Source organism: Balaenoptera ricei, chromosome 4 (genome assembly GCF_028023285.1).
Source record: "Balaenoptera ricei isolate mBalRic1 chromosome 4, mBalRic1.hap2, whole genome shotgun sequence".
NCBI lineage: Eukaryota > Metazoa > Chordata > Mammalia > Artiodactyla > Balaenopteridae > Balaenoptera > Balaenoptera ricei.
In genome coordinates, this window is record NC_082642.1 from 7574033 (window position 1) to 7601260 (window position 27228).

At 40.9% G+C, this 27228-nt stretch overlaps 1 protein-coding gene across 1 annotated transcript in view; it reads left to right on the top strand.

Moving 5' to 3' along the window:
- The first annotated feature begins 5995 nt into the window (after positions 1-5995).
- Positions 5996-27228, top strand: part of ERICH6 (glutamate rich 6) — a 33800-nt gene continuing 12567 nt past the window's right edge. The window contains exons 1-10 of the mRNA XM_059921807.1: positions 5996-6275; positions 7113-7170; positions 11648-11739; positions 15497-15553; positions 15855-15910; positions 16011-16127; positions 18838-18951; positions 20152-20309; positions 20753-20823; positions 21668-21813. Of these exons, the coding sequence (XP_059777790.1) occupies positions 7148-7170; positions 11648-11739; positions 15497-15553; positions 15855-15910; positions 16011-16127; positions 18838-18951; positions 20152-20309; positions 20753-20823; positions 21668-21813 (834 nt within the window). The 5' untranslated portion in view covers positions 5996-6275; positions 7113-7147. The remainder of the gene's footprint in view (positions 6276-7112; positions 7171-11647; positions 11740-15496; positions 15554-15854; positions 15911-16010; positions 16128-18837; positions 18952-20151; positions 20310-20752; positions 20824-21667; positions 21814-27228) is intronic.

The window sequence follows — 27228 nt, forward strand, 5'->3', positions numbered from 1 at the left end:
TCTGCTTACGTCATGTTTGCTAATGCTCCATTGGCCACAGCAAATCACGTGACCAGAACCAACTTCAAGGAGTGGAGAAATGGACTCCACCTCTTGAGGGGAGAAGCCGCAAAGTTACAGGTACATTACAGAGAAGGGGAGGGAAGGAATTTGTAGCCACCTATTCAAGGGACCAGACTCCCTAAGGGCATGTGTAGGGCACCTGGGAATTCCTAGGGATGTCTCTCTGAGATGCTATTTCACCTGGTCAGAGGGGCAAGAAGTTCAGTGTCTAGGGGAAAGGCACACCCCTTTTCAGATTCTTGGTGCTCTGAGTGTTTAAGGGAAAACTCCTCCCTCAAGGGCAGAGCCTGGGAGGGAAGGCAGACAGTGGTTCTGGGTCTGAGAGGGGTGGGTACTGGGGCCTGGTCTGGGGCAGCTATGATGGGAACCGAATGGGATAAGAGCTGTAAGTTTGTGAACCCAAGCGAGGCGCACTTAGCAACCAGGATGTGGTTTATCCTCTCTGGAAAACTCAGGGCAGCAGCCTGCGTGGTTGAGATTGTGCCAGCCAGGCAGGTAAGGGCTTAAGAGATTAACTTGCAAAAGACAGTGAGTGTGACCACTTTCACACCAAGTTTATGGAGAAGCTTATATTAATTATACATATTTTAGTTAATGTTTAGTCACTAAAATTTGTCCTAATGTGTTTACTTCATGAAATTTGCCAAGCTGTACACTTATAATTTATACACTTTTCTGCATGTGTATTTTATTTTATTTTTTCTTTCAATAATTTTATTTTTTTAAATTTTTATTGGAGTATAGTTGCTTTACAAGGTTGTGCTAGTTTCTACAGTACAGCAAAGTGAAACAGCTATACGTATACATATATCCCCTCTTTTTTGGATTTCCTTCCCATTTAGGTCAACAGAGAACATTGAGTAGAGATCCCTGTGCTATACAGTAGGTTCTCATTAGTTATCTATTTTATACATAGTATCAATAGTGTTTATACGTCAATCCCAATATCCCAATTCGTCCCACCTCCCCCCTTTCCCCCTTGGTATCCATACGTTTACTCTCTACGACTGTAGACTGCATGTATATTTTAACTAAAAGTTTGCATTTTTAAAAATTGCCCCAGGTTGATCATAAAAGTGCCAAAGACATGAAGTTTTTCTGGTTTTGTGAAAATAGCATTGTCCTGGGAACCAGGTGACTTGAGTTTTAGTTCCCATGTAGCCACTAACTAGTTTTGGGCTAAGATAAACCATCAAGTATCTTTGAGTCAGAGTTGTTCACCTGTGAGGTTAGGGGTTATTTTAAATTATACCTAAAATCCATTTACTTTTATGTGATCCATCTACTTTTATTAAGTACCTACTAGGCCCTCTGAACACAGTGGAGGACAAAATACATACATTTCCTGCCCTGGTGGGACTTAGAACCTAGTAAGTGCAAATAGACAAATACACAAGCAGAAATGCCTGTGATCTGTGCAATCTCTGAAGGGAGTAGCATCAGGGGCGATGGGGGAGGGGGCACCTCCTGCAAACCCTGAAAGAGGAGTAGGTGTTAGCCAGGTGAGGCAAGGGGAAGAGCACACAAGAGTAGGATCACATGCTGCAAGCCCTGAGGGAAGAGGCACATGGTGGATTCAAGGACTGCAAAGACATCAGTAGGACCTGAACACAGGAGTGGGTAAGAGTCTAATGAGACATCACTGGAGAAATAGGGCCACAGCTTATTAAATCAGCCTCCACCCAAACCCTGGCTGCCCTGTTCACTGATACAAGTCATTGATGGGACAAGGCGAACATAGAAACACGACCCAGACTCCTGAGACACCCTCAGAGGGCCTCTCCTGCACCAATAGGCTGTACACCTTACCCTCCTCATTAAAGCTGCACTAGGAAATAAAGCAAGATTTTTAACCCCATGGCCAGCTACTCTCGGATGTCCAAGGCCTGGTGGATTATCAGCACTTACTGGAATGTAAGGATGAAAATAAAAACTATAATCCAGAAAATAGAGTAAAGAGCAAACCTGTGCATATCTCCCTGCTCACAGATGTTGCACCTCTACACTCTTCCCACATGTAATGTTCCTATAGGGTCAGCTATCATTTATTCAGTTGCTCATTTGCTAAAAAATTCCAGACAGTAGGGAGCTAACAAAAGGAGGAGAATCCTACTTGGCAAGGAGTTTCCAATCAATCTGCCACTTCCTTCTCAGCCTATAAATACACTTGGGTATTTATCATCTATGCCTATTAAATCTCTCTCTTCTTAACCTTCTCACTTATTTTTTGGATCGATGACAAGCTTTGAAAGGGGCATCCACATGGCTGCCTCCGGCCACAAACTTTAATTTCATTCTCAGTGCCAGACAATGAACACTCTAAAATGTGAATAGATAATGCAATATTTACAGTGTGCCAGGAGCTGTTCTAACTTATTATGTATATTAACTCATTGAACCCTCATGACCAGCCTATAAACCAGTTTCAGAGAATATCAGTGCCCACTTCATGCGCTTGTCAGGAAGATGAAAATATTATTTTCATTTTGCAGATGTGGAGACTGAGGCATTGAGAAGTCAGGGATCTCAGGCAGGTAGTACAGCTGGTCAGTTTGGAGGCCAGGATTTAAACCCATGTCGTGTTGCGCCTCCAATCCATGCCCTTAATCATGTCACTGTTGTCCTTCTCAATAACACCACCTGCTAGGTGCTTGGATGGAGTGACTAAGAGTCCTCTGGGAAGACCACAGTTAAGTTCCAGGAGAGGAATCAGAGACTGCAAGGGGGAAGGTGGCTTTGAGCAGGTTGTGGCCGCCGTGAAAATAAACACTTTTACCCTTGCTTTCTCCCAGCCCCCATCTCAGCCCACATCCTGATTCCCATTCTGCTCTCTGAGGACTCTGGAAACAAACAAACTTGCCTCTCCTCAAACAAGTCACTTCCCTTAAGTAGAAGTGGCCAGCTGAATTTCATGACTTTTAGGATCCCTTCCAGCATCAAAATGCTTTTATTGCCCAGAAAAGGGTTGGGTAATTTTTCAATCCACTTATCTTAATTGTATCTTGACATCTCCACCTATACTTCCCTGCGCTGGCCCCCTTTTCTACCCTGGGCGAGCTGGAATGCTTTTGAATGGTTTTCACTCTCCTCTCCAAACACCCACATTTTCCCCTTCCTTCCAAAGCAGCTCAAATGTCCTCTCATCTGTGTTGACGGCTCCAGTAGCCTGCAAGAGCTCTTCTTCCAACAATATTCTGTGTGTTTTCTCTCTGATTCCCTGAAGTGCACGGCAATTTTGTGCCTCTCACCTGCCGTGTTCTGTCCCAGTGCCTGAGAGCTTGCTGGACCCTTGCTCCATGCTCAGGTACTGCTGGCAGGTAGTGAGGGCAGGACACACTTCTCCTACTCACTGCCATGGCCCAGCACCCAGCAGAGAGCTGGCTCATAATCCTCAATAAATATTAGTTTGATCTGATAATCATAAAATATTGCTTAGTGATTCTCGACACTTAACTTTTCACTTTCTGCTTCCTTGAAAGCCCTGTTATTGTCTCCACATACATCTTAGGGGTAAGTATTATTATTCCCAATTTACTCCCAGGGAAACTGAGGCTGGAAAATGTAGGGTTATTTAGCAGAGATCATACGAGGGGACTTCTGGGCCTAACCCTGGTCACTTAATATAAGGATCAATCCAGACCCTTCTCACAACATCCAGATGTCCTCAGCCATGTAGAATCTCAGTTGGCATCCTTTACTTAGAGCTGAAGTCAAATAGCAGGAACACAATCCCTCCCACCAGGAACCCTTCTCAGTCTTAACAGGCTTTTAAAAAGAAGCTGAACTGTACGGTGAAGTTATAGCTTCCAGTCTGCGTAGTAGGTAAACAGATGTCCATTATATTATTCTGTATACTTTTTTGTGTGTATACAAATATCTTACACAAACTTTAGCAAGTATGAAACCAAGCAGGATCCTGCGGGACCCTCCCAGGTACAAAAGTTCTTCCGTGTCCCCTGTTTCTTGTTTGTAGCAGAAGGCTTTAGTCTCCTAGGAGCCTCCCCTGAGCCACAAAAGCCTGGTTCAAGAATTAATGATTGAAAGGATGTAGACATGTAGTGACAAAAATAGCAATTAGGCCTAGAGAACTGGTAACAATTTAAACAGGAAATCGGGACTTCCCTGGTGGTGCAGTGGTTAAGAATCTGCCTGCCAATGCAGGGGACACAGATTTGATCCCTGGTCTGGGAAGATCCCACAAGCCACGGAGCAACTAAGCCCGTGTGCCACAACTACTGAGCCCACATGCTGCAACTATTGAAGCTCGCATGCCTAGAGCCTGTGCTCCGCAACAAGAGAAGCCACCACAATGAGAAGCCTGTGCACCGCAACAAAGAGTAGCTCCCGCTCACCACAACTAGAGAAAGCCCGTGCGCAGCAACGCCAACGCAGCCAAAAATAAATAAATAAATAAACAGGAAATCAGCCAAATAGCAGTCACAGAATCTTTAGTTCTCCCTGAAGAACATAGATAACAATATCTGAGACACATTCCTGAGTTGTTTTGCAGATACTATAACCACCACAAGAGGGAAAAAGCTAACTGCATGATGACCAGACTGTAGTCATAATATAAGCTGCTCCATCCTGAGCAATACTGAACCTATGGCTAGCACAATTCCAGGGACTGGCCTCAAGAAAATGGCAACAAACCGACCCTGGAGTTGAAGATTTACTGTGCTTAAAACAATCAAGATGACGCTGACCAGACCACCACATGACCAGTTTCAAGATGATGGTCAGAGCTGACTGTGCTGCTCTGCACATAGCCCCCGCCTGCACATCCTTGAAGCTTTCCTTTAAAGGCTCTTGCACTCTGATCTGGCCATTGGGGGATGGTTTGGGGGACACTAGCTCGCCACCTCCCCAGGTTGCCAGCTTCCTGAACAAAGCACCTTTCGTTTTCCACCTACCCTTGCTTCTTGAACATTGACTTTTGAGCAATGAGCAGCCAAACCTGAGTTGGTTTCTGGCTCCGGGGGTAACAAGTACAATGAGCTGAAAACAAAGCCCCAGAAAGACGCAGGAGATGCCTTGGTGGCCAGATGCCTCAAGCTTTTTCCACCTCCTGGCTGGATGGATGAAACAAGCATCAGTCAGGCCCTGGATTAGAGCAAGGCACTCACCTCGGTCGCAAAATGTAAGTGGCATCAAAAACCTCACTAATCAAGATAAACAATATTTAAGGCAGTGTTTTAAAAAATCAAACCAGCAAACTACGACCAAGGACCAGTGCCAGCTTTTGTAAATAAAGTTTTATCGTAAGCTCCAGCAAGCATCCCAACGCCGGCATCAGCACTACCAAGAGGCCTTATGGGTGCCCATAGCTAGTAGCCACTCCCCCTACCCAAGTCCAAAAAAAAAAAAAAAAAAAAGACTGGCTCCCCAATATTTTATAATAAAATTAAATGCAGTATGGTCTACAAAAATATTGAATCATTATGTTGTACGCTAGAAACTAATATAATACTGTAAGTCAACGATACCTCCATTTTTTTAATTTAAAAAAATTTTGAAAGACTGGCTCCAAAGGAGCTGAGAGAGATTGGAAAGGAAGATCAGTTCACGGCAGGCCGCTAGGGCTCCCCGAGGCTCCGGACAGCAGGTGCGAAAGGAGCTTCCAGCGGTCCTAGCTCCCCACGGTCGCTCCCTGCCCCTCCGCCCCTCTCCCCGCAGCGCAAGTCCTCCGGGCTGAAGGGTCCTGCGACTTTAATCTCCAGACTCGGGGGCCCGCGCGGCCGGCCGTTGCCCAGGGAGACGGACGCACAGGAGGCCTCGCGCGCCCCAGGCCTGGATCCGCCGGTGTCCCCTGCGCTAGCCGCGATCCCGCTTCTCGCCCGCCGCGGCCAACATGCACTCGCATCACAGCTTCAGAAAGCCCGAGGAGGAGCGGGGCCAGCAGGAGGAGGGGGACGAGATGGGCATGGAGGAGGAGGAGGAGGAGGAGGAGGAGGAAGAGGAGGACGAGGCGGCGGCGGACCGGGAGAAGGAGCTGGCGCTCCACGGGAGGTTCAGCGAGGAGTACCTATGGAAGCTTTTGGCCTTCGGAGATGGCAATGAGGAAGAATGGAAAGCCCTTCGCCCCCGCTTGGCCAGCGTCGTCAGCCCCAGCCTGAGCCCGACGCCGACGCTCAGCCGAACGCCGAGCCTGAAGTGGAGCCGGACGCCGGCGGCCAGCGAGAGTGCACCCTCCAGCACCTCCTCCCAAAAAAGTACCGCTCCCCGGCCCGCCCAGCCCGTTCCTCGAAGGCTGCCCTGTCCCTAGGGGAGAGCAGGTCCAACTCCTCCAGAGCCTTCGTCTACCCGGGAATCTGTTTCCAAATACACACAAGACTTCACACACACCCTTATCTCAGTCCCTCTGGTGTCAAAGACACTGAAATCTTGACTAAGCGGTTGTGATGGTCCACAGCTTAGGATAAAGGGGAAACGCCTCGTCAAACTGGAAACAGGCAGTGCTGTACGGAGTACTCATTTTATAACACTTCGCGCATTCAGTGATCGCGTCCTCTTACATTCATTCTCTCCCCCCGCCGCCCCGCTCAAACAGGCGCACGCGCACGCGCACACGCACACACACGCACACACACACACACCACACACGCGCGCGCGCGCACGCGCGCCACTCCTGAAGAAGGAGTAGTGCTTTAAGGGTGCTCTGCTACCGAAACAGCCCAGCCAAAAGCAACTCACCTTTGTGCTTAACTTCCTGTACTGAAACCACTCCAGCCACTTCCTTAAAGAGAGAGGCACAGCAGTTACTTGGAGTAGATTTGTCCATCTCCCAGCATTGACATTTTGGTCCGGATCATTCTTTGTTGGGGCCGCGTGTGTTGAGGGCGGGAGGATGGACTGTCGTACGCATTACAGGATGTTTAGCAGCGTCGCTGGCCTCTGCTTCTGACCATGCCAGTTAGTCCCTACCGGGCTCTGTGACAATCAAAAATGTCCTTAGACGTTGCTAAATGTTTCCGGGGGGGCAAAATTGTCCTTTCGAGAGCCACTGATTTAAAGGGAATGGCTAAATTGTTTAATGTTTCATTCAACAGGTTTTCCTAAAATATTTCAGACATTTAAGAAAGACATGTCTGAAACGAATTTAGATAGGTAAGAAATTGTTTTCAGTGTTCTATATTATTATTTTTTGAAGCTGATGATGTTTACTTTTGGAATAAACATGTCAGGAAGTAGAGTAAAATCATCCAGGGCATTTACAACTAATTTATTCAAAAAGGTGTTTTTTAATCTACACTGTTAGACACTTTGGAGGAGATAGACAGGGTCCCTGCCCATCACCGGCTTATTATCTACCTGTAGAGATGACATGTCTACTTACTAATATAGCATGAAATCATAAATGCCATGCGCACACAGTAAGTGCTATGAGGCTTTAGGACATAAGTCTCTATTGGCTAAATTCAGGAGTGATCAGGGACACCTGCGGTGGAGAGTCGAAAGTACAGTCTTCTTTTTCTTGTTGTTGCTATTGCTATTAGCCTCCAAGCACTTCCAACTATAATAGGAAGACACCAGAGAAACACATTTGGAACATCTTTATCAGTCTTCCCTGAAACCTCACACCAAACATGGGTCCACAGTCTCACATTATTGTTCACCTAAGTTTTGCTTTTATAAGCAACTTTCCATTTTTAAGCAGAAAGAGAATTGTTCTTCCCCACTTACATGTTTTTATTTATCCAAGTCAACATTTTAATAAAAGATAATATATGTACATGGTTAAAACATTAAAGTAGACAAAGCTATAAAATTTAAAATTTCTGTACCCTTCTCTGCTCCCACTTCCACTCACCAGAGTTAACAGATTGTTAACAGTTTGTTTCCAGTATAATTTAAATAGCATATTTTCATTCCTTGATTTATTAATTTTTGACATAGCTACTGACTTCCCACCATGAAAGCTGAGGACTGTAACACACTACTTCCCTCCTCTCCATTTTCAGTAGTTAGATTATTTTTATATTTTCTAACCTTTAGGACTTTAAAGTATTTAAACCTCTACTTCTTGATTTATCAATTTTAGTAACTATTAACTCTATTTTGAAAAATTAACACCTTAATGCACTTCTACTTCCTTCTCTCTCTCCTCTCACCCTTTCCTCTCCCAATTAACAACAAATTATGTAACAGACTTTATTAAAATATATAATATATAGTCCTGTAAAGTCATATTACTTTACCAAGTTTTATAGTGTTTGCAAATTTTGTAATTATAATTAGCTCTTAGTGCTTTGGGTACACGTTGATTCAAAAAGTTGAAGACCAATAACCAATACTCATAATTTCCTGCTAAGAACCCAATGATGTGACTGCATTCTTGCACAAGAAAATGAAATCCTATGTCTGTAAAACTTGGCTCCTAAAAGAAGAACTTCTCAACTCTCAGTTGTTTTTAGTTGTCTTCAATTTTTCTGAGTTGGGCTCAACGGCCATACTTTCTTGTTTTCCATATTGCTTTCTTTCTTTTATTCCTTTTCTTTTTGCTGGAGAAACTCCTCAGGTAATTATTTCATATTGATCTCATGGGTAGTCAAATTTCTGAGTTCTTGCCTGTCTTGAAATTTCTTCCTTTTGCCCTCATACTTTATTAATAATATAACCTGGCATAAAAGAATAGGTTTAAAACCATTTCCCCTCAGAGCTCCGAAGACATTGCTTCATTGCCTTCTAGTATCCAGTATTGCTGATCAGTCTGCTTTTCAAACCCTTCTGATATTTATTTCCTTCCCTTCATTTTCTCTATTCTTTCCTTCGGAACTCCTACTAGCTGGCTGTTGGACTTCTTGGATATCTTCAAGATTTTTGGTGTTTACATGCTACGATGTAGCCTTTGTACAGAATTTTTTATTTGGGGATTCATATAATTTCCAAGAACCGATTCTTACTCTCTGAATAGGTGTGTGTGTGTGTGTGTGTGTTTTAATCTCTTTGAGGGTACTGTTATAAAATACTAAAGTTCTCCTTTGTTCTTTGTATTTCTTCTTTTTTCTTTCAAGATCACTTGTTCTGTTTGTTTTTCTTGGTCCTTCTATTCCATGCTCTGGATTGTCCTTAAGTGACTGGTAACCCTTGGTTATCCAATTGTATTTATCAATGAATGACTGATAGGTAAGCTAAAACTAGGATAGGAGTCCTGCCACCGAGTAGTTCTGTTTCCTGACTGGGCTGGCAGGGGAAGGCTGACTGTGAGTCCTGCGTGGGTGGGTAGGGCAGTCACAGCCAGCTGCCTGTGGGGTGTCAGCAGGGAGCAGGCAAGGTGGGTAAGCCCACTATTACTAGTCATGATAAGGACACTTTACTGTGTGGTTGGAGTTCCTCGTGCATTTCTTTCCTGGGACTCTCCCTTCCTCCTTTTTCACCCAAGCCTGTTGGGTAGGTCCTGAGTAACTCATCCTGCACTCTGCTTCTCTTTCAGACCTAAAACTTCCCCAGGCAGGCTTTTTAGAAACCAGTTCTTTGGGCTTCATCTGGAAATAGACACAACTGCTGCCAACTGCCCTGTGTAAGAGGAGAGGAAGGGGTCTGACTGTTCACTCCTTGAACTACCCTGATGACCGTCTCCAACCCCCTCCCCTCTGCATTTGGTCGAGTCAGGGCTAGGAGCTTCTCAGGAGTTCCCTTTGGAAGAACTTTACTTATGTCTCTTATCTTGAGCTGTGGTGGTCTCCACTCTAGTTTTCCATCAACCTGAGGCCATTTATTTTCTTTCTTTTAAGGACTTCTTCAATATTACTTGGCTACTGATGACACCGCTCTTGTTTTCCAGGGCTATTGCTTGTTTGTGGGTTTGAAGTGTTTGTTAGTTCAATAAGATCTTGGAAGGAAGGGGAGAATTGTGTGTTCAGGTGCCATCTTGACCTGGACTTTCTATCATATGGGAACCTCTCTTTCCTAAATCAAATTCTTAATTTCTCCTCATAAATCTTCCTAAGAAGATGCTTCTTCTGTACTTCAAAGCATTCTCTGGTGAATTTGGTGATACTGTGTTTTTAAGGAAATCTGTCCTTAAAAGGCATAGAAATGCAACCAATATTGGCTCAATTTCTACTTTTAATTGCCCTATTACTATTCTGGGGCAAACTTTAGGAGGCAGATGAATCCAGAGAAACACAGGTTTTGGAGCCAAACAGGTCTGGGCCCCATCTGCCTCTGCCATGTGTGATTTTGAGAGGGCCCCCCAGAGCCTCGATTTCCTTGCCTATAGAAAAGGAATACTACCTGCTGTACAGCACAGGGGACTCTACTCAATACTCTGTAATGGCCTATATGGGGAAAGAATCTAAAAAAAAAAAAAGTGGAAATATGTATATATATACCTGATTGACTTTGTTGTACGCCTGAAACTAACACAACATTGTAAATCAACTATACTCCAATAAAAATTTTAAAAAAAAGGAAAGGGTATACTAATTCCTACCTTGATTGGTTTTTGTAAAGATAAATGAAGTAATGTAAGTAAAGCAACTACTATGTATCTACTACAACACAGTAAGTTCTCAGGAAATGTTAATTTTGTTCTTATCCTCTGATGTCTGCCATCTTTACACAGAATTTCAGAAACAATCTTTCATGTTGGTTCAAGGGAGGCAAAGAGACCTAGATGAGTTATGTATTGATTTTGTTAACTACTGTATTGGGAAAACACTGAAATGTAAAGTGTTGTCTAGGGATTGCTCGTCAATGTTCCTTTACTCTTGGTCCCATAACTTTTTTCCATGGGAACTTAGACAAACAGGACTCCCCCAGACACTTGTTCAGGTGGCTTCTGCAGAGGAGTTCTCTACCCATTATAGGACACAGTCATTTCAGAATTAAAACAAAACACACAATGTTTCAAGGAACAAAGCACTGAAAAAGGAAGGTGGAGACATAAGAGAACTGAGAAGGTGAAAAAGTGACAATCTTAAAGTTGACTAAATTATTTGGGAAATTTTTGTTTGATAATTTTAGAAGAGCCAGCAAATTATGGCAAAAAAAATTGAAATTCAGAGAGGCAAAGGAACTTGAAAAGCAATAGTTATTGTTTACTTGTTACCAGTAACAGTCATTTTAGCTAGTAAAAGTCAATAAATTCCTGCTTCCTATCATGTCAACGATAACTAACTGATTAAACTGCTTGTGGAAAGAATACAGATTGCTTAATTATAACGCATTAAACTTCAGCCCTTTAAAAAGAGCTTGGATTATTTTAAAGCTATTTTAAAATGAACAACACGTTCTAATTTAAATTCAAGTAAATGTTTAAACACACACACCATCATCGCTGCCACCACCACCAACACACAGCACAGATAGAGGGGTAGTAATTTACTCCGTGAGAGAAATAATACAGTATTGGGAGCCTCCAGGATTGAGAGAGGAGTGCTTTGCAAAGAACAGATATGATGCAAACACACTGTGTCTGACTTTATTGAAGACATAAGAACGGAAGAAAATATTTCAAAGGAAAAAGAAATCAGAATCTTCTAAGAACATCTGTTATTTGATTGTTAAATGTACTAGATTTAGAAGAACTGCTAACAACTCTATAGGTATACTGAAAACTAACATTTTGTCTAAATTTCAGGGCTGTCTATCACAATCTGTATCCAAGAATTCCAACATCAGTACAAACAGAAGAAAGTTGGCTTCAAGAATTGTCAGGCATGGAGCAGCCGAGTGAGTAGTTTGGTTTTTTAGCTTTTGCTGGGAGATGGGATTGTACACTGGAAAGGGCACTTGTGTAAATGGCCAGGAAAGCTAGGATTGAATCCCAGCCCCAAAACAAACTAACACCATGACAACTGGGCAAGTCACTTAACCTCATTGACTCTGTTTCTTTCTCTGTTGGCCATAATAATCCTTCTGTAACAGGACTGTTATGAAGATCAAAATGAAATTCAACATTTAAACTCCTTGGCACTGAGCCTTTAATAAATGGTAGCACCTGTGTTCACATCAAGAAATAATCTGCCATCATATTTTGAAACACATCTTTATTTTTTATTATAGAGGTAACATGCGTGCTGTTTTTTAAACATCAAACCATTAAGAAAAATATAATGTAAACATTAAGTTTTTAACTTATCCCAGTATATTCCTCAGAAGTAATCGTTATGCATAGCCTTTCCTTTCAATTCTACTATTTGTTTTATGTTATATCACTTATTCATGAGATGTTTATTGAGCACACACCAAGCACCTGTCATAGGTCAGTTTCCTGTTCTAAGGTAACAGCAATGAATAAAGCAGACAAACCCCCTGTCTCAATGGTCTTCTATTAAAGTGTGGGAGGTGGAAGTAATAGTGAGATAAATAATACACAAAGTAAGTCAATACACAATATCTTATATAATGTTAAGTGCTAAGGAGGAAAATAAAGCAGGGAGAGGGATGGGAAATGTTGGGCAGTTGGGTACAAGCTTACCCAGGATGCTGAGGGGAATCTTCAATGAGAAGCTGAAATATTTGAGTAAAGACCTCAAGGAGGAGAGAGAGTGATAATGATCTCCGGGGGAAGAGTGTTCCAGGCACAGGGAAGAACAAGTGCTTCCCTCTAGAACAAGGAGGCAGCCAGCTTGGCGGCAGTGGGGTAGGTAAGGAGGTGAGTCCTACGGGATAAAGGCAGAGAGACAGTGAGGACCAAATCTTACTCAATGAGAATGAAGTGGGAAGTCACTGGAGGGTCTGCACAGAGGAGTGACACAATCTAACATAAAAATTTAAAATTAGACATATAATTAATATTAAATATTAATATAATATTAAACCTAATATTAAAAACATGTTAATTATTCCCAAATTAATCTATATATTCAATGTAATTGTGATGAAGTTTTTCAATGGAGTTTGACAAGTTGATTCTTTGGTCCTGCTCTGCAGCGTTCAAAGATAAGTTGAGGCATTTTCACATTTTTAAGAGTTTATTTGAGCAGATGTGGATTGGAAACAGGCAGCGCCAAACCAGAAGTGGTTTGGAGCACTCCACAGACAAGAGCTAAGGAGAGGTTTTTATACAGAAGTCGTGGGAGCAAAGCAAGGAAATCATTTGATCGGCTACTGTTCAAAGTTGCATTACAGTAGGTCCCCTACATACGAACGAGTTCCATTCTGACAGCGTGTTCATAAGTCCAATTTGTTCGAAGTCCAACAAAGTTAGCCTAGGTACTCAACTAACACAATCAGCTATATAGTACTGTACTGTAATAGGTTTATAATACTTTTCACACAAACAATACATAAAAAACAAACACAAAAGATAAAGAAAACATTTTTAATTTCACAGTACAGTACCTTGAAAAGTACAGTAGTACAACAGCTGCCATACAGGGGCTGGCAACGAGTGAATAGGCAAGAAGAGTTACTGACTGGAGGAGGGAGAGGAGGTGGGAGATGATAGAGCTGAAGGATCGTCAGCAATAGGAGACGGAGGGCAATTTCACTCATGCCTGACGTTGATGGCACAGGTTCTGGTTCCTTGCCAGATTCAGTTCTATCTACCCTCTTGAAAAAAGGATCCAGCGATGTCTGGGTAGTAGCTCTTTTTTTCTTGTCATAGAGGATAATGGTAGCACTGGATTGCATCCTGAACAGCTGCTACAACCTTCGTGTACCATCCTATGCCTCAAAAGCTAACAGTGCCTCCTCAAATAAAGAAAATCCCCTTGCCATTCCCTGCACAGTGAATCTCTTCAGTTCTTCAGTTACTTCTTCTTCCTCTTGTCTCTCTTCGTCCTTTCTCTGAGCCTCCAATTCCATCAGGTCTTCATTAGTAAGCTCCTCGTGTTGAACAGCCAACAGTACTGTACAGTAAAGTGCACAAAAGCACAACCACTTGTAGAGGATGCATGCACGTGACAATGTACGCCAGACACGTGAACTAATTTATGTGATTGGACATGGGAACACACGTTCATATCTTTGAAAGTTCGCAATTTGAAGGTTCGTATGTAGGGGACTTAACTGTATTTGGGAAAGCCCGGTTGGCTGTTTGCTATGAGCTGTTCTTAACCTTGAGGCATTAACCTTGAGGAATTGACTCTGGCTTAGGTTTCACTTTGCTTACGATTGGCTACCAAGGCATTAGAGCCCCCTCATCTAATGGCTTCCTTGTTCGATTACTTTAACAGCAGGAACCTAATGTACCTTTTCAATTTTTTCATATCGTTTTTTGTAGGTTTTTTTTAATAGAGAACTGATATGGAGCTCTTATTAGTTTATTCCTAGGTGTTTTACAGTTGTCTTTTATTGATGTAGTAATTGGAATCTTTTTTTTCCTATTACATTTTCTAATTGGTTATTGTCAATGTATAGGAAAACTATTGATTTCAATGTATCAATCTTGTATCTGACTCCCTTGCTGCACTTTCTTATTCTAATATTTTATCAGTTAAAAGTCTACTAGACAATTACATTTCCTGTGAATAACAGCAGTTTTATCTCTTCTTTAATTTTTTTTTACTTAGCAGTGTATCAGGGACATCTTTCCATGTCAGGAAATATTGATCTAATTCCTTGAAATGACTATGTAGTATTTCCTTATATACCTACAGTAACTGTGACTTATGTAATACATCTGACTGTTAGATGTTGCAGGGTTGTTTGGTTTGGTTTGGTTTTGTGTTTTGACCTCTTCCCTATGACAAATAATGCCTTAATGAAAGTCTTGTTCATTCGTTTTGTTTTTTTTTTTAATACCTGCGCTGGCATTTCTGTTGGGCAAAATGCCCAAAACATATTTTTAAATTGTTCAGGTACTCAACATAGGAAGTATGTCATCTTCTGAAGCCCATCTCTTTCTCCAGCACCAGCCCTGGCTATACAGGGAAAATGGGTCTGCCCTCTCCCTTTACCTCTGTCTCATTGTAGGTTGTTCTGATTGGTTTTTCATCATCCTAGTCCTGTCTGCTTACCTTTCTAGACATTTACTCCAAGTGGCTCATGTGTTGATAGATGGCTGTCTTCCCCATTTCCAGTATTGCCATGGAATCTGCAGAGGGAATTATTCTGGTGGTTTAGTTCACTGTCTTGAACTAGGAACCACCCTCTCACCCCGCTCCAGCACTCTTCTCCCTGAAAAATCTTTTGCAGAATAATAGTCATAAATTAGACAGAATAGTAATTTTAGAAGGCAGAACACAAAAGGGTCTGTAAACCATGATTATAATCAAATAAAATATGCATTCGTGTAGCATTCTAAGACTAAAAAGAAGCAAGGAAGCATTTTTTAATGTGATTCATTAGTGGTGAGTCTTCTCTGTTTGCTACTTACTGTTGATAAAATGTTATTTGGGAAAAGGCAAAAAATTTAAAAAATTAAAAATAAAACACAAAAAGGGCACTTATTTTTCCAAGAGGCATATCTTCTTTTCTATTGGACTTCTTTCATCCTTTGTCAGGATTGATGACAAATGTACACTCTTTTTTACAGAGAAAGAAGTGCCCTCTGTAAAGAAGGAAGATGAACCTGAAAATCTAGCTTCTAAATTAAGAGGTAACTGGATGTTTGGCGTCATCCCCTCTGCTGGCAAAGGCAAACTGCCCTTAGGGAACCAGCCTTAACTTGGACGGTGTCCAACCCCTTTAGAAAAGAGCTCCCCTAAGAGTATATGCAAGAAGGTGGTGAAGGTAGGGTTTCAGGGCATTTAGACAGCGTGTGTGTGTGTGTGTGTGTGTGTGTGTGTGTGTGTCTGAGTGAGTGTGTGTCACGGGCTAGAATCTTCACACTACAGAAAATGGAATACACTGCACAAAGTTTTTAAACATTCCTTCTAAATCTGTCTTTTTTTCTTCAGCAAAATGGATAATTAACCCAGAAGAGCCAAAACTAAATATTTTATGTGAGCTGGAGGTAAGAAATGTTTATCAGTCCAGCTAGTACACTGAACTCATGGTAAAAATCACTTATTCAATCTTCAATTTTTTTCTTTCTCCCTCTTTTTAAAATTTAGTTTAAGGAAGACTTCATAACACTCTTTGAGCCCTCTCTGAGAACACTACCCAGCATCGGGCCACCATCTATTCTCTCATTCAAACAAGAGAGTTCCAATTTAGGCATTAAGTTCAAGGTAATCTTCATTTATATTTCTTTTTGCTTTTACTGTAATAAATGGTATAAAAAGCCACATGATGATCTGCACAAAAGACAGTGAACATACTTTTTAAAAAGCAGGCAAAGAGCTCATTTACTTGGAATAGCCCTTAGGGTGGCTGTATTCGTTTCCTAGGGCTGCTGTAACAAAATACCAGAAACCAGGTGGCTTACAGCGACAGAAAAGTATTGTTTCACAGTTCTGAAGGCTGGAAGTCCAAAATCAAGGTGTCAGCAAGTCTAACCTGGAGGGGAGAGTCCCTCCTTGCCTCTTCTGAGCTTCTGGTCGTGGCCATCAATCCTTGGCGTTCCTTGGCTTGCGGCTGCATCACTCCAATCTCTGCCTTGGTTGTCCCAGCACGCTCTGTGTGTCTCTGTCCAAATGTCCCTCTTCTCCAAGGACACCAGTCATATTGGATTAGCGCCCACCCTAATGACCTCATCTTAACTTGATCACATCTGCGGAGACCCCATTTCTAAGTCAGGCCACATTCACAGGTACCAGGGGTTAGAAATTCAACAGAGCCTTTGGGGGAGCGCAACTCAACCTATAACAGTGGTCATAAAGCCCGGCAGCGTAGGTGAACGTTAGCTGTATTTGATCACATTAAGTGACCAATTAACGTCTGCATTCAATGGGCAAGGGAGAGGTCACCTTAGTAATTCCAACAGGATACAAACCACCCTGCTTTGCCACAGAGGTAAGGGACTGACCCGTAGTATGATTATTTCCAAACTTGCACGGCATGGCCATGTGGAGAGAGCTGCACACTCCCCAGACCGGAAGCTCCTTGATGACTTCTTTTGGGGTACACTAAAAGTACAGGCTTATTCACTGAAATAAGAGATAACCAATCATGTGAGGCAGGACGGCACAGATGTGCGTGCAGGGGTTGATGGGAATGCCGTGTGGATGCACCAATGCGGTCGGTGTTCACTGTCATTTTGTGCAGCACGTTGAACTATGCGATTCTAATGCCTGGTAACACATTAAATACATCACGTAACGTAATATGGGTCAACATTTACTGTTTATATTTGCCCAGGTTTCTAAATTTTATGGTCACCTTATAGACTCTTCGGGCTGAAATTCTTTCTTCAAACACAGCACCTTCCTTTTTCTGAAGCACAAAGGCTTGTATCCAGAAAGCTTCTTGAGCTCTCTTCCCCTGACACCCAGAGATGCGCCTGAACCTGAGGAAGGCCTTGGGGACTTCCTTCCACAGAGCTGTCCCTACACCGGCCCCTGGCCAGGGCTGGCTCCACCTGCATCCCTGGGCCGACCTTCCAGGTCTTCTGAGATGGGCCTGGACACTGGTCTAGTTCGGGGGCAGCAGCAGCTGGTTGGCCAGCTCTCCTCTTCAGCCACATCCTCTTGAGGTGGAAATTCCAACCCCACTCATGCCTTTTGAAGCATCTTTACTTACTTCGCCCCCAGGTGAAGGGGTGAAGGGGTGAAGGGGCCATGGGCGGAGGAGTTCCCTACTGAGATGCTGGCGGCACAGTCTGTAGCTGGCCTGGCGTTGCCAAGCTCTTCCTGCCCATTCCGTCATTCGGTAGCTGGCCTGGATTCGTCACCACCATCTCTCTCTCACAAGGCTTCCCTCCCTGAGTGTTCTGCTTTCTGCGACGTGCAGTACTTATTATTGGGTAGTTTCAAGGGCCTAATTATCCTGGACTGTACTCTAGGGTCCCTGGCTGCACCGGCCATCTCAGTCACCCTCTGGCCCCATGGCGGTCATTTTGCCAGGCTCGGAGAATGGTTTCCATGGCAACTACAGATGCCCTGGTGGTTTCATGACATGCAAGTCACGATCTGGGTCTCTTCCTGGAGGCCTGTGCCGAGGCTTGGCTGCTCACCTGCCAGGAGCCTCTGCAGTCACAGCCGTGACCTCGGACCACTAACAGGGCCATAGTGCATCCACCCCTCACTGAGTCACCTGCGCCCCTAACTCCCAGCCTCCTCTTGCTTCCCCTAGCCTCCCCTCCCCCTCCTGGATTACCTTCACAGCACAGACAGGAGAATTTGGTGCCCCAACTGGGGCTTCTCTTGAGAAAGGACTCTAATTTATTTTAGAAAGTTGAGTATTGTAAACAGTGGCCTACATAGTAATGTCAAGACTTTTTCTTAGCTGACACTTCTTGAAAGAGTTTATAGTATTTAAACACCTTAGACCATTTCCACAAAATCAAATATGTGTTATCCTTTGTGTCACACACTGTACATCCCCCTGCTCGACAAGGGACACTGATGTCGACAGTAAAATCATTTCTGCAACTTTCTTCTTACACTGAGGAGGCATCCCAAGGACCCACAGAGCTCCTGATGGGCTCAGCTGCACCCCAGTGAACCGCGCCAGACAGAGGCCTCCAAAACACCACCTCAGCCACCTCAGCCCTTAACAGCCCTTGAATAGAAATGATGTCTCATTACTGGAATATACAGATCCTGCTGGCTTGGTGCCTTCCGATATAGGATCTCAGACCCCTGGAAGTTCCCTACTAACCATCTCTGGGAGCCCTCATGGTGTCTGACAGGAGTTCTCAAGCAGGTTTGTACATCCCTCATCACCCCTGCTGTCTGACTGGACATTCGCTGGCCCTGTCCAGGGCTCTGGCTCCTCCTGCTCTGAGAGGCTCTGGGCCTCCTTGTGGACACGTCTTCATTTTTTTTCTCCTCTCTGAAGAAAGAAGAGGAGGAGGTATCGCCCACGTGTGAATTCTGTGGGAGCGATCTAAGAACATTTCTCTCCAATGTGGATCTTTCCTGTGACTACAGTAGCTCTGAACTAGTAGAACACGTAAGTTCTAAAGCAGGTTCACTGAGGAAATAGTGTTACTTTTAGACACTAATTTAAACATAAGTAGTATTTTTTCTTCTGCATCTTTTCATTGCACTGCTTTTTTTTTTGGCTGCACCGCGTGGCTTGTGGGATCCTAGTTCCCTCACCAGGGATCGAACCTGAGACCCTGGCAGTGAAAGCCCAGAATCCTAACCACTGCACTGCCAGAGAATTTCCTGCATTGCCATTCTTAAGAGAGTTATGTGTTAGCCGTCAGGGCAATGCAAATCATAACCACAATGGTATACAATTTCACACCCACTAGGATGGCTATAACCCAAAAGACAGATAATAACAAGTGTTAGCAAGGATGTAGAGACACTGGAACCCTCATACACTGCTGAAGGGGAATATAAAACGATGCAGCCACTTTGGAAAACAGTCGGGCAATTCCTCAAAAAGTTAAACATACAGATACCACATAACCCAACAAACAATTCCATTCCTAGGTATATACCCAAGAAAATTAACAACATATGTCCACCCAGAAACGTGTATACAAATGTTCACAGCAGCATGATTCATAACAGCCAAAAAGTGTAAACAACCCAGACATTTATCAACTGATGAAAGGGTAAATAAATGTGGGGTATCCATACAATGGAATATTATGCGGCCATAAAAAGAAATGAAGTACTTATACATGCTACGACATAAATGAAAATATTATGCTAAGAGAAAGAAGCAAGTCACAAAGTACCACATGTTGTATGCTTCCATTTATATGAACCGTACAGAACAGGCAAATCTATAAAGACAGCAAATAGGTTAGTGGCTGCCAGGGGCTGAGAGGAGAGGAGAATAAGGAGGAACTGTTAATGGGTACAGATTTCAGTTTCTAAGATTGATTGTTGTGATGGTTGCAAAATTCTGTGACTATATTGGGTTGGCCAAAAAGTTCATTCGGGTTTTTCCTACAATGTTATGGAAAAACCTGAGCGAACTTTTCGGCCAACCCAACACTAAAAACCATTGACTTGTACACTTTAAATGGGTGAATTGTATGATATGTGAATTATATCTCGATAAAACTGTTACCAAAAAAATGTTATGATAGATTGTTATCCAAAACCCCATTACCATTTTTTGGGTTTTTTCCCTCCTGTAATTATCTTCATCTAGGACTGATGAGATGAAAATGACCTCTTTGTTTTTCAGACCTCCTGTTGTAGTTATTTCCAAAACGTGATTGACTACATCTATGAGGAAAAACAAAAAATCCAAAGCTCTAAAGCTGAATTAATCTGTATTGACCCTCATGCTGCCCACGGCAGTGAAGTCGACAGACTCAAAGCAAAGGAAAAAGCTTTGCGGAGGTAACAGTGAGCCTTTGATATTGAAACTCAGATAGGCCCACTTAGTTACAGAGTTTTTTGTAAAATGAACCTCATTTTCCCAAAATAGATAATTTTGAAGATGCATTCCCAGAGAAGAAACAAAAATTGGCCAAAGCAAACCTATTGCAATTCCTGGTGGACATTGTAAGAGTCAGAAGATTTCAGAAACTCAGTGAACTCACTGACTTAGAGTAGAAATTTGCCAACCCCAAATTCTCAGGGCAATTCAGAATTCCTATATTGGAGAAACCTGTCCACTAAATATAGTAGAAACACACGCACACTGATTAAATGACTTGATTCACAAGTAATAACAGATAAAAATAACAAGGAATAGCGTTTAAACAGTAAAAATTTATAGTATACTGTTTTAAACTTCCAACGTATTTCAGACTTATGCATCATATTTTTTGATTTTGTAGAAAACAGGAGCGACAAATGGCCAAACACTATGCAATATTAACAAAAAAACAGACTACTTTCTCTGAAGAAGGTAAGTTCCTTAACGCTGATGTTATAGATCAGAAAGCTCATATGTTTGACCAAGAGCAAAAATTGACGTATTCTAAAAATAACATTTAAATTTTTCATTTTGCTCAATACATCAGTCAAAATGGCTCAGAAAATCCCGCTTTTCCATCATCTGGCTTTTGAAGTTTTTAGTCTTCAGCTCACTGTTGTTATTGATTGAAAGAAATTAGCAACATCTATAGAGCACTTTACAGATAGCTAGAAAGAGCTTTTGAGTTCATTGTCTCTCGTTTTATCAAACATACATTCCATTTTGTTTCAAGCTAGGATATGGAAAATCTGTCAAAAACATATCAGATTCTTTTCTCATAGGCAGGCCCCATCGGTCAGCTGGCCAGTATAGCTGTAGTACTGGTACAACTGAAGGGGCACCGATTTTAGAATCAGAAGTTCTGGATTTATGTCCTTGCTTTTCTCCTCACAGGCTGCCCAACTGGGGATAAATTATTTAATCTTTCTGAGCATCAGGCTCCTCTATGACTCAGAGCCATTGAAAAGATACTTAGAGAAGATTTTTTTTTCACCTAAACCCCTAGTATAAAATTCCTTGGTATTCAACTGTTTTCTACTAAACCTAAGGCCAGAAAATTCCACGTAATGAAAATCATCATTATTTTTCTTTCAACCAAATGAGAATTTCTCATTTTTTTTTAAACAAAAGAGGGAGGTCCTCATTTTTCTTCCATTAAAAAAATGTCCAATGAATCAATGCATCCGTAACAGAGTTTGAAATTTCATTTTAGAAGAGAGGTTTTGGAAACTTCTAAACATCATATATGTATTTCATGTGATTCTTTTCCCATTAGATGCAAAGCAGTTTAAAACAATTTCTTATCAACTTTCCATGGATATTCCAGAAGTAGAGTCAGCTAAGGAAGAACTAACTGATTATCAACTAGACAAACGAAATATATCCATTGTTTGTTGTGATTCTAGGATAGCATGTGGAAAGGTAATTAGCTTGTAATTTTTTTTATTTGCTACTCTTTAAAAATCAGTTTTACCTAAAATTATAAAAGCTGTCATGATGAATATGGCAGCTTGGCTATATGACACATTTAACTATTTGTCAAAAAGAATTGGTACGGACTTGGCCTTTTAACTTATATTAGACTTTAAAACAATGCTTTACATATGTTTTATGAGGGGGTATTTTGGTTAAAGCCTTTTTACTTTAAAATGTGATCAGTGTATAGTAAGGAACATTTGGAACCCTTTAGAAAACTAAAAAGAATGGGAGAAAATCATCAGAAGTCTCACCCACATCCCAAAAATCATTATTAATATTTCAATATTATCTAGATCTGCACTGCCCAATATGGTAACAAATACTCCACATGGCTATCCAAATTTAAAATAATTAAAATTAAATAACTTATTTAAAATAATTAAAATTAAATAAGTAAATAAAATATAATTCTTCAGTCATGCCAGCCACATTTCAAGTGTTAAATAGCTGTGTGTGACTAAAGGCAACCATATTGCAGGGCAGATACAGAAAATTTTTATGGTCACTACAAGTTCTATTAGACAGCACTGTTCTAGAGTTTTTAAGCATAGGTTTCTGTTAACACACTTGTAATTATATTACACATGTAATTTTTATCTCTTTAACTTAATTATCAACAATTTTTCCATGATATTAATAGCTTACATTAACATCATTTTAATATCTATGTGCCTTTTCATATAGTTTAACCATTGCTTTCAATATCTTTGTGTATAAATTTACACTATACTAAATATAGTTCCCCAGAATAGATCCCTAGAAATTAAACTCCTGAGACCAGTTTTGTTTCTCCTGGGTGATATAGAATTTAAGGCATGGCAGTGAACTGAGGTTCTGACAGAATCAAATCCAAATCCTGTCTGAAGGAAGATCATTTATCTAGCCCTCAAATCACTCCTACAAATTATCTTTCAAGTTCAATTACCAGCACACAGTGAAAAATAATTAAGAACACAAGGAAACTCAACACCACAATTGAAAACTCAGAGGACTACTATCAATAAGAAAAGATCTACAAAGACTTCGAAAACTGAAGTAATCTAAGTATGTTTATGAAAACAAAAGATCAGCTTGAAGATATATGGAGGGAACATAAAACTATAAAGGGACATACAATTGAAAAGAAAAAAATGAAATTATAGAAATGAAAAATACAAAAACTGAAATTAAAAACTTAAAAGATGAGAGTTAAATGCCCGTTAGACCCAACTAAAGAAAGAACTAATGACCTGAAAGAAAGGTTAAAAGAAAACTATCAAAATTTACCCAAAATTTACATGGGGGCAAAAAAAGGTAAGGAATACAGGAAAGTGTGTATAATATGAAAATAGAATGAGGGGTCTAAAATGTATTTGTTCAGAATCCCAGAAGGAGAGGAAAATGATAATCAGGCAGAGGCAGTATTTGAAGAGATAATGGATGATAATTTTCCAAAACTGATAAAATAGACCTATTCACAGATTTAAGAATCCCAACGAATCCCAAGCAGGATGAATTAAAAAAATAAAGTAAAATAAAAATAAATCCTAGACACAGTATAGTGAAACTGCAAAACACCAAAGACAAAAAGAAAATCTAAAGATTAGCAGAGAAAAAGAAGTCTGTTTACATTTAAAAGAGAACAGTTAGAAATCAGATAACCTCCCAACAGCAACAATGGAAGGCAGTATAATGTCTTCAGTGTGCTGAAAGAAAATAACTGGCAGTCTAGAAGCCTATACCCAGTTAAAATATCTTTCATTAAAATATGCCCCCAAAAGACATGGTCTGGCAAAACAGAGTTTGTCACTAGTAGCCTCTGACTAAAAGGAATTCTAAAGAATGTTCTTTGTGTAGTTGGATAGTATGAGATTCAAGAAAGATGAAGAGCAAAGAAAAGCATTCATGGGATATATGGATAAAACTAAAAGTTGACTGATAAAACAATAATAATAATAATGGTTCAAGGACTTTCAAGAAACAGTATAGAGCAAAAATGCTTGAAAAAATAGTACATGATTTGGCAAGAAAGCTAAATGCAATTACAGTGTTCTAAAAGTCCTTGGTTTGGGAGAAGGGCAAACACATAGTTTAAACTCAGACTTTGATAAGTTAAGTTCGCTTGCTGAAATTTCTGGGGTAGCCAGAAAAATAACAAGTAGAGAGTATAACTTCCAAGCTCTCAGAGGTAGAGCAAAAAAATTAGAATAATTCACTTTAAATGCCTCCCAAAAGATAAGAAAGGATAAGGGAAAAGAAAAACACATAACAGAGGACAAATAGAACACATCAAGGAATGTCAGTAGTTATGTGTAAATAGAGTAAATACTTCAGTTAATAAACAAAGAGTGTCAGACAATTTTTTAAGGAAAAATTCCAACCATATACTGATTACAAGAGACTATATCTAAAATATAAGGATAGGGGCTTCCCTGGTGGTGCAGTGGTTGAGAATCCACCTGCCAGCGCAGGGGACACGGGTTTGATCCCTGGTCCGGGAAGATCCCACATGCCGTGGAGCAACTAAGCCCATGCACCACAACTACTGAGCCTGTGCTCTAGAGCCCACGAGGCACAACTACTGAGCCCGTGTGCTGCAACTACTGAAGCCTATGCGCCTAAAGCCCGTGCTCCACAACAAGAGAAGCCACCGCAGTGAGAAGCCCACGCACCGCAACGAAGAGTAGCCCCCGCTCGCTGCAACTGGAGAAAGCCTGTGAGCAGCAACAAAGACCCAACACAGCCAAAAATAAAATAAAATAAATTAAAAATAAAATAAAATATAAGGATACAAAAAGATTAAATATAAATAAACAAAAATGATGTATCATGAAAATATTAAAGAACATCACTGAGATAGAGGACCACTTCACAGTGACAGAAGTTTTTTTTTTAAAGAAATTCACGTTCTTTTATTTATTTATTTATTTATTTATGACTGTGTTGAGTCTTCGTTTCTGTGCGAGGGCTTTCTCTAGTTGCGGCAAGTGGGGACCACTCTTCATCGCGGTGCGCGGGCCTCTCACCATCGCGGCCTCTCTTGTTGCGGAGCACAGGCTCCAGACACGCAGGCTCAGTAATTGTGGCTCACGGGCCCAGTTGCTCCGCGGCATGTGGGATCTTCCCAGACCAGACCAGGGCTGGAACCTGTGTCCCCTGCATTGGCAGGCAGATTCTCAACCACTGCACCACCAGGGAAGCCCGTGACGGAAGTTTTAATCCACCAGGAAGATATAATGTTATAAAATATGTTTCCCCTATTAACACAGCCTCAAAAAATATAAAGCAAAATTTCACAGAAGTAAAAGGAAAAAAATTTTAATCCATAATCATAATGGGATACTTTAGCCTGCTTCTCTCAATAATTGAGGACTATTAGACCAAAAAAAAAAAAAAAGCAGTAATACGATAGAATATTTGAACAACCCATTTAACAAATTTGACCTAATATTCATGGATTGGAAGAGTAAATATTTTAAATATGACATTCTTCCCAAATTGATCTATAGATCCAATGCAACTGTAATTCAAATTCTAACAAGGTTGTATATTTGCGTGTGCAGGGGGAAGGAAGGTCTTGACAAGTTGATGCTAAGATTTACATGGAAATATAAAGAACCTAGAAGAGCCAAGACTTTCTTGAAGAAGAAGCCTGGGAGGGAGGGGAACACGCTCTATCAGATACTGAGATCTATTACAAAATATAGTAATTAAGACAGTGTAGTGTTGGGGCAGGATAAACAAAGAAATCCATGATACAGACTAGTTCAGAATCGGATTTATGCACACACAGACTTCTGATCTATGCCAGCAGTGGCACTGCACAGCAATGGAGAAAGGAAAATCTTTCCAATACATACGGCTGGGACAATCGGATATCCATATTTTTTAATGAAACTGGAATCATACCTCACATCATATAAAAATCAGTTCCAGTGGATTAAAGACCTAAATGTGAAATGCAAAACTACAATGATTTTTTTTAAAAATAGGAGAATAGCTTTATTACTTCAGGTTAGGGAAAGATTTACTAACCACTTTTAAAAAGCAGTATCCATAAAGTAGTTGATAAATTAAACTTAAAATTTGGGGGACTTCCCTGGTGGCGCAGTGGTTAAGACTCCACGCTCCCAATGCAGGGGGCCTGGGTTCGATCCCAGGTCAGGGAACTAGATCCCACATGCATACCGCAACTAAGAGTTCGCATGCCATCACTAAGGAGCCAGTGAGCTGCAACTAAGGAGCAGGTGAGCCACAACTAAGGAGTCCACCTGCTGCAACTAAGACCTGGTGCAACCAAATAAATAAATAAAATACTCTTAAAAATTAAAATTTGAAAGACAAGCCAAAAAGGGAGATATTTTGCAGCACATATGATATACAAAGGGCTTTTATCCTAAATGTATAAAGAACTTTTATAAGTCCACATGAAAAAAAAGTCTACCTAATAGAAAAATGAACTTAAAAAAACTTGACCACTTCTCCAAGGAGAAAATTCAAATGATCAATAAACATATGAAAAGGTTTTCAACCTCATTAGTAACCTGGGAGAGGAAAATTGAAACCACAATTAGAGATCAGTACATACCTATAATATTGGCAAAAAAAAAAAAAACTGTAAAGTCTGATACTACTGAGTTTTGGAAAGGATATAGAATAACAGTCCCTATTATTTGCCTCTAGTGGGAATGCAAATTGGTACAACATGAAAATCATTTTGGCAGTACCTTGTAAAGTGGGAGACAGGCATATCTTGGGGTTCAGCAATTCTACCTCTGGGTATAAGATCTGAGAGTAACTGGGTACCAGCATACATGCAAAAGACGGTTCAGAGTATCATTGTGTATAAGCCGAAAACTGGGAACAACCCATATATCCATTAACAATAGAATGGATAAGTAAATAATGATGAAGTCATACAATACAATCTTATACACAAATGGAAGTAATTGGACAACTACACACTGGGACGTGTATGAATCTTACAAACATAACGTTGACTAAAAGAAACAAAGTATTAAAAATTCATAATGTTCGATTCCATTTATATAAATTTCAAAATGGGAAAAATTAAATTATATTGTTTAGAGATTACAGAACACTGACTTTGGGGTAGCACAGAGGGAACTTCTAGAGTATCAGCATTGTTCTATTTCTTGACCCAGATGGTGATAACATGGTGTTCACATTATAATTACTCATTAACAAAATAGCATATTTTAGTGCTTATCTGAATGTATTTTATATTTCATAAAAGTGAAAAATGTATTATCTTTCAAAATAAATGGCAACATTTACATGAAAATTTAGATTGTTTCATTGTTTAGCCCTAGGAATTCTTGTAACCATTTTATTACAATTCAAGGTTAGGAAGAAACA